Raw genomic sequence first — 8,245 nt, 5'->3', positions numbered from 1 at the left:
GGCAGTGGGGGCAGTCATAGTCCCCTCCCCATCAACCCACAGTAGAAGCCCCAGCTGCTCTGCCAGGTCCTGTGTCCAGAAGGACATGGGGAGGACGTGCCACCCCACTGAGCGGAGTTATGAATCAAAGCAGAGGGGTTCCAGATGTAGGCACCAGGAAAAGCAGCTTATTTGTTTGAAAAGAGGCTTACGGACCTGGCTGATGAACTTGGAAGTGTAACAAGGGAGCTCTGACTTCCCTGAGAGTATCTCCCCAACACCCAACTCCTGCAAAGGCATTGCAGTTCAGGGGGTGATGAGGGAGTCGCCAGCCCTGGTACCCGCCCCGTAGTGGGGACCCTGTATTACCTGGCCTGGTGACAGGCATGGGACAGCACACGAGCCCGCCTGGCTCACCCTCTCCGGCATTGGATCCTCCATCGATGACAATGTGGTGTGCCAGAGGCCAGCTGGGTCCATGTGTCGGCAGTGGCAAGATGGCTTTGGACAATCAATCCTGAAACACGCATCTTGCAAACGATGGAGCTCACCACAGAGATGGCTTCTCTGATGAAAGCTCTTGGAAGGCACATCCACTGGAAGAAAAGAGCATGCTTTAATTATGTTAATTAGGAACTTGGCCGCCCTTGATGCTTCTCTGTCTGATGTAGGGGTGCTTCCTGTTCCCTGTGTCTGCTGTACTCGACAAGGGACAGCAGCTACTGTGGTGCTGGAGGGGGTTACCAAACAGCACTGGCCTGATCCAGGCTCCAAGACACCCTCAGGTGAGGGACGCCCACCATCCGCAGGGCTCTGGGCTGGCAGCTCCGTCCCTCTGCAAGGGTGACATGGCCGTCCCATGGGGATTTACCCTGCAAGGCAGCCCCACGCTGGTCTGGCAACCTTGACATCCGGGCAGCAAACCGCCCCCGGGCACAGCACCATCCTTCACCAGTAAACAGCACAGCTCTTGTGCTGGAAGTGGGTAAATGTGGCTAAAACACAGGGGCGAAGAGAATAACTCTTCTTGTCCTCCTACTCCAGGCTATAAACTGCCACGATCCCAAACTAGACTGACCTGGCCATCGGTCACTGGTCCCCAGTGCCGTCGGGAGCAGGCAGGGAACAGGCGTTTTCACAGACACGCAGGATTTATTGCCAGCCAGCACTGATGGATGGCTCCTTCTTGCTGCCCATGAGCGCTGCTCTTCTCCTGCTCCGGCTGCTTCAAGGACAAACAATTCTCCGGACTCAGGCTGAAAAGCTCCAGTCCGAGCGTCATTTTTCCCTGGTTTGTTGTTAAAGGATGTGCAAAGCCATTTCAAGTGACAGAGCAATTTCCTTTGTGTCCTGCAAACCAAAAGGAAAAAAAAAAGTCAATGTACTACACACAAATCTGCTTTTCTTTTCCAAGTTTAAATAGTAACAGCTTAATGTTCAGCAAACCGACCGCTGTAGTAATTCCAAATCAAAGGCTCAGTGTCAAAGGAATCGTTTTGCTACAGCCACCAAATAATGAGCAATTTATGTAGCATTTCAAGATTAGATTAACAGCGAACCGCAAAGTGAGACCTCACCCAGGCAGCGTTTGTAGGTCAGACTCCAAGGGCCAAAGGTGGTGACGATGCTGAGCAGCGCTGGACCCCTTGCATGGGTTCTGGGTGGCCTTCAGGGTGTCCCTCCCACCGGTGCCATCGGCCAGCTCTGTGCGAGGTGACCAGGGGTCCCCTTCCCTGCAGCCTCCACATGCTGCAGGTATCGGCACATCCCCTCAGTGCTGGGTGCTGCAGGGATGGAGCAGAGGGGACCGAGCTGCGATGCCGTAATGCTCCTCCTGTGTGTCCATCTGTCTTCTGCCCTGATCCATGTCTGACAGCTCCAGAACCCCGTTCCCATCCCTCCCCTCGCAAGGACTCATCTGCCTGCCCGGGGCATCCTGGTGTTCCCACCCCACCAGTGCTGAACTTCAATCAGATTAGATTGGCTTGCCCAGATCGTTTGGACAATTAACTCAATGAGTCCCATACAGGAATCCCACGCAGTCAGGGCCATGGCTGCTCAGCACAGAGGGGAGTACGGGACTTTTTAAACTAGTTTCCATGTACTGATATAATTTTGTCACAAACCTCTGATAAATGAGTAAGTTTGGATGTCTTCTAGGAAAGAAGGTTGAAGCTGAAAAAATGAGCTTTTTGTGAGTGTAGATAGATGGGGAGGCCGGAGGGTCTCTGGGGAGAAGCCCCAGGCTGTGGGGAGTGCCCAGCTCTGCACCGCTCTGCTACACGGACCTGCTCTCACTGCAGGAAAGGAAAGACAAGAAGAGACTCGTGTCAAAGAAACAACTATTTTATTGTGTAAAAATCAAGCAGACATCCCATTGCCACACGACCGCAGCGCTGCCTCGCATGCCACAGGAATGTGCCCAGATGTCCCCAATAGGCAGGAGCCCTGAAAGCATGTACGGATCTGCAAATATCTACAGAATGATAAAAGCTTCAGAGAAAGTCTCAGCCTCTGGAAACTAATAAAATAAAAGCACATGAAAAGAACTGGTCTGCAATGTGCAGCTCCATTTGAAAACCAAGACCCAAAAGCAACCTTTGGCCATTTGGCTGATTTGTGAGCAGTGCTACGTGGGATGAGACATCTGGGCTGCACCTTTTGAGTTAAAAGGGAGGGATTTTGGTGTTCCTCCAGCGTGGACTTTCCCTGGCCAGCATGGCACATTATCGGACATCTACAACAGCCACTGGGTTTTAATTACAGCACCAACTCCTGAGTCAAATGACTGCAGGAGAACAAGAAAGTCCCTTGTCCCCGCGGCTGGTCCTGAGCAAAGCTGTGGTGACAGAAACAGGGCAGGAGCATGAAGACACCACGACGTGTTTAAAAACAAAGAGAGTCTCATCATCTGTAAAAGCACCCCAGGAATTCAGGGAGCCACTGTCGATCTCTGTTTAGGTTACAGATGTGTTTCCATCAGATGCTTTCCCAAAGGAGAGGGAAGTGGTTTGCCCGTCGCGGCTCCTCACTCAGTGCGATGCCAAGGCCAGTTGCTGCAGTTTATTGACACAAAGTCTGGAGAAAAGTGGGATGTTTCATTATGCAAATTGTGCTTCCTGGAAAGAAATGTTTTATTAACATGCGTTCCCTTCTTGTGTTGGCTTAGTCAATTTGGTCACAGCTTGACATCCAATAAGTTACTCTAAAGGCAGTGGTTTTACAAAATGTTTTTCTAATCTATTTTAAACACTTAATTACAGTTGTGGTGCATTCATTAGGGACTTTTCTTTCAAACCTGGATTGCAGTAATAAATCCTAATTCTGGAAGTGTCAGTTGCAATAGAGAAATTGGTGCCAACTGACTGTCAGAGGCAGTTGCAAACCAGGGAATCAGGCAGGAATCCCCTTCAGAGCAGGGGGTGACCTCCAGTGTCCAGCCAAAACAAATTGCCAAATAACCAAACCAGCACTGGGACAGATGCTCAGGGGCTCAGCAGAACCTATCTGCTGGGTGGGGTGCAGGAGCTGGGGGATGTTATTTTTGGGAAACCAGGAGGCTGAGGGACCCCAGCGGCTCATGCTGGACCAGTGGCTGCCCTGGGGTGCCAGTGTGAGCATGGGGACAGCTACTGGCTTGGGGCACCCTGTCCCCACACAACCCCCAGCATCAGTGCAGGCACCGCATGGGCATCGGCTCGGGGCCAGCACCACAGCCCTGCAGCTCTGAGCCAGCGTGGGCCAGCGGCTCAGCACCGTTACCTTAGTCTTTTCCCAGGTACTTCCTCATGATACTGTTGACATCGTCTTCCTTCCCCTCGGCCTCCTCCCGGCGGCTTGTCCCGCTGCCCTGGGTGCTGCTCCCCTCCCTGTCCCCCTTCGGGGGCCGGCGCTTGATGCTGTCAGTGCTGCGGGAGGAGCGGACGGAGCCAGAGGATGAGGAGGAGTCGGAGACGTTCCCGGGGTCCTCCTGGGGGGCTGGGCTGCGCTTGGCCACGACCTTCGTCTCAGAGGACGCTGAACTGCCCACCATGGCCTCATCCTGGAAGCGGACGGTGAGGGGCCGATGGCCATCCCTCCTGTCCCTGCCAGGCTTGGCCAGGCTGCTGGTGGAGCGGGATTTGCGGATGGCCGGGAGGAAGTCATCGAAGTCAACATTGGTTCTCCTCTCGTAGTTTAGGGTGGGGATTCGCCATGTGAAGGGGTCGCTCCCTCTCCCCTCACCCAGCCCAGGGCTGGATGGGTAGCTCAGAAGCCCCGCGGAGCCCCTTCCCACCTCCACATCTTCCACCGATGGTTCCAGGCAGCTTCTCCAGGAGCTCAGCCGCAACGTGCCCATCGCCTCCGCTCCCGTGGCCAGGGAGCTTGGACGGCAGCCGGAGCCATCGAGGGTTTGCAGGAGGGAGTCATAGGAGCCAAACTTTGATGTTCTTTTCAGCACCGGTGAGCGCGGTGTCTCGGCTGGCTCCGAGGCCATGCTGCGCAGGCTGGAGGAGCGCACGAGGCTGGCGCCGGTTCCTTCACCTTCCCCTGGCCGAGTCCCCTCCAGCTTCCCCAGGGGATCCTCAGCTGCGGGGAGAGCCCGGCAGCGGCGCAGGGCCGCGGCACCCGTGGTGCGGTAAATGGGGAGGAGGGAGGCATCGCCCAGTGCCGGCAGCCCCGGCTCCCGCTCTGCTCCCTGCTGTCGCCGCAGCTCCTCCACGTACTCGGAGAGGGCGGCCGAGGTGCTGGGCACTGGGGACAGTCCCCTCCGCCTTGGCAGTGACGGGGACCGCGGGCTGGTGACCCCCCCAGCCGGGCCAGGGGAGCCCCCTCGCCGCAGCACTGATGGGGACGTCTCTCCAATCCCGTCCACAGGTTTTTTCAGTCTCTCCAGCTCCTCTTCATCTGCCAGAGGTTTGCCATATTCCCGTCGTCTGGCACCGAGCAAGGGACTCGTCCTCTCCAGATCCGCAGCATCGACAGGCCTGGCAGCACTCAGGGAAGAAGCTGGCCTGCTTGGTGTGGGTTCCTTGGCATCCCTGCTCACCCTAAACAAGAGATAGTGGCGTCAGTTTAAGCTGCACGATTTCCAGTGACCGTAATGTTGTTCAGCAAGGACAAGACTGAACAGCAAGAAGCCAGTGCTGGCATGGTAGTCTCAGAGTGATCTCCTCCTGCTGCATCAGGCAGTTGGACAATGCCCAAAGATTTTTATCTTAAATAACTCCAAGTCAGCCAACTTGGCTAAATCCATAGTAAATCCAAACCAACACATACCTCCCAACGTCCTTTTTCCTTGACAGACCATAATAATTTGTAGGATTTATTTTATTTCTGTCAAAGCAAAAGATTATCCTCTAAAATTTTATTAAACCAGCTCACAGAGCACCTGAATGCATCTTAACGTAATTGCGGGGCATGTTTCACCCAGAGTCCTGCTGGGGAGGGAAAAATTACACCAAGTTCCTGATGTGACACTTTACCTCCCCCACAAGCACCTACATTGGCTTGAAGGGCCAAAAAACTGCATTTTCTACCTGTCCCACTGCAAGGAAAGGCAAAGGGAACCTTTGCCAGGACACGGCTGGAACAAAGCAGGCGCTCTACCGCGCTGCGCTGTGTCACTCCTGGGGACATCGCTACACATCAGTGACAGCGGTTACTATCTATAGCTGCTGCGCAGCCACGGCCAGTGCGGGGGGAGCACAGGCACCTGCCAGCAATGGGTTTCGACAATGGCTGCACCCAGCACTGGCACCACCGGCGAATTGTCCCCACCTGCATATTCCCCGGCATCACTCAGCCAGGAATCAGCCTTAATGAACAGGTTGGTGGGATGCAAATTTGTCTGAGAAAGAAAGAAGAAGGGAAAAAGAGAATGAAAAGCAGCAGAATGTAAATATAAATACATCTCTGGGAGGCCAGCAGGCTTTGAGGCATGGGAGCAGTGGTCATGTTTGACATCAGTAACGCAGCATCCTGCCCTGGGAATGCCAGGGTTGCCATGGCAATGGAGGAGAGTGGATAATCCAGCCATGGCCCAGGACCCATTCGGACCAGGCTCCGCTGACCCGTGAAATAATTTACATGCTGAGGTGGGTTGAAGATAAATTCTAGGGTTGGGAAACATGAGCGATCGCAGCAGTGATGGGGTAATGGAGCAGGTGCCCACCTGGCCTCAGTGCTTGGCACCGTGTCCTGAGCCCACAGCTCATTAAACAAACCCAGACCGTTTGGTCATTCAATGCAAAATGAATTAACCAGAGATTTAATCTCCCTGGAATGCAGCAATCCCCAGGGCTACCCAGTGCCGCTGCACCCTCATTGCTGAAGCCTCACAGATGATTAATACTTGGAGACATTTCAATAATGATGGTTTTTAGGAGCCTAAGTTGTGTCTTACTTAAATAGCTGGTGTAATCCTTCCATGAGAATTTGTAAGAAAATTGCTCCAATCGCTCTCTACATATCCAAATAACATTGTAAACTGACTGCTGCACGACTGGTTCCATAAATTAAATCGCCAGCTTTGATATTTTTCTTTGGTTTTTAAGACTGAGATAAAAGTGAGCATGAGAGGTACGAAACACTAATGGCCTGTGAACACGGACAGTTTACACTCTGCTATTTATTGTGCTGTTCAGCGTGATGCACAGTTACTATTTTTATGAAAATATTTAGAGCCTGAAATGGAGTGAAAACTGCAAATACGGGATTGTTCTCCAGTTCTCGTGGCCAGCACGAGTCCCCACAGCCCCCGGGCTCCCAGCAGGGACCTCTGTGACATGGAGCATCTCCTGCCCACGCTCGCTGTGCCCTGGCTGTCAGCAGAAGAGCTAAAGCCCAAGGCTGCCCCATCCATCCTTGTCTCTCTCAACAGTTCCTGTGAACTGCATTCATTAAGCAAAACCCAACTGCACACATGGAAAGGGGGCTGATTTCCCCAGGGAAGCCACATCTTTGAAGGTCCCTTCCAACCAGAAATCTCTCCAGGCTATGGCTGGTGTGTGCGGTGCCCGTGCGGCAGATTGGTGCCAAGGTCATGGCGTGTTAACTCTGAGAAGCAGCAGCTGCCTGTTGAGTGCACGTGGGGCCTGATTGGATTTTAAATGAAAATGCAAATACTCCTCAGGGTTGACGTTAGCAGCAAAAAGGCACTGTGCGGTGGGGAAACGCTGCAGGGATTTCTCTGCTTTTGATGCTTCTGCTCTTGCTTCCCAGCAGCTAAAACGCCTGGGTCCTTCCAGTAAAATCCACCATTGCTTCCCATCCTAGGAAGCCCAAACCTGCTTCACCCACCTCCAGAGACCCTCCCTGCAGTGGCTTCAAGCTGTCACCTACCCCGGCACCAGCCACAACCACCGCAGCACATCCCAGCACATGTGAGGGTGGTAGCATCAGAGGTGCACTGAAATCACCCCTCTGTGTCAACTAATTAATTTCTGCAAAAGGAGCTTGAGCACCACAAGGTAATTTCTCCCATGCAACACGTTTCTGATGGAACAAGCTCCGTGGCTGGGGAAGCCAGGCTGCTGTCCCCCGCCACCAGTCACACTGTGCCACTGCAGCTGCACCCCCACACCTCTGTACCAGCATCCTGATCATTTGTTCTTTTAACTATACCCTGATGGCTACCAAAAAAAACCCACCAAAATCAGGGCTATCATCCTCTTAGCCATACTCAAGCCAGCACATGTGCGGGACGATCCCATCCCATCCTGCAGCATCTTCTGCTCCCCCACACAATGCAGGCTAAAGGCTGCGGTGCCAGCGATAATTCCCATGGCTTGGAATAACCTCTGGGAGTGCCAGAGGAGGGTGATGCTGTGGGACAGGACCACGGGCACACCTGGCCGAGCACAGTGCCGCTCCTTGCCATAGCCACCACCAGGGTTTCCCCAGCCAAAGGCAACGCGGGGCCCGATGTAGAACTCAGAAGGCATCAGTAAGCCAACTGGAGTTCTGCAATATGCCATTTACACCAAAGCAAATGACACACAACAATAATTAGTGAAGATTACATAGCAATTAACATGATTACAATTATGCTAGTTGAAATAATTTATACAATAAAATCCACACATGCTTTGCAACACATGACCAGGGATGAAAGCGTGGCTCGGATGCTTTTCCTGGTAGCGCATAAATAAAGCCAAGAAAACTCCATTTCAGGGACAGAAAAGAGACTGGCCTAATTTCTGTCAGGAGAGGATTTTCTTGTCACATCATCATCTACAGAACTCCCAGTTTCCCATATAACAATTTGCTTTTGACACAATGATGT

The 8,245-nt window shown here is 53.0% G+C and overlaps 1 protein-coding gene across 1 annotated transcript in view; it reads right to left on the bottom strand.

Annotated features, from left to right (window-relative positions):
* Nucleotides 1–2,309: 2,309 nt before the first annotated feature.
* Nucleotides 2,310–8,245, bottom strand: part of MYO18B (myosin XVIIIB) — a 63,238-nt gene continuing 57,302 nt past the window's right edge. Inside the window, exons 42-43 of the mRNA XM_071816180.1 lie at nucleotides 3,742–5,009; nucleotides 2,310–3,098 (exon numbers count right to left, since the gene is read on the bottom strand). Of these exons, the coding sequence (XP_071672281.1) occupies nucleotides 3,743–5,009 (1,267 nt within the window). The 3' untranslated portion in view covers nucleotides 2,310–3,098; nucleotide 3,742. The remainder of the gene's footprint in view (nucleotides 3,099–3,741; nucleotides 5,010–8,245) is intronic.

This window comes from Patagioenas fasciata, chromosome 17 (assembly GCF_037038585.1).
Source record: "Patagioenas fasciata isolate bPatFas1 chromosome 17, bPatFas1.hap1, whole genome shotgun sequence".
Classification (NCBI taxonomy): Eukaryota; Metazoa; Chordata; class Aves; order Columbiformes; family Columbidae; genus Patagioenas; species Patagioenas fasciata.
Note: the sequence above shows the minus strand (reverse complement) of the source record. Positions and strands in the feature narration are given on the sequence as shown.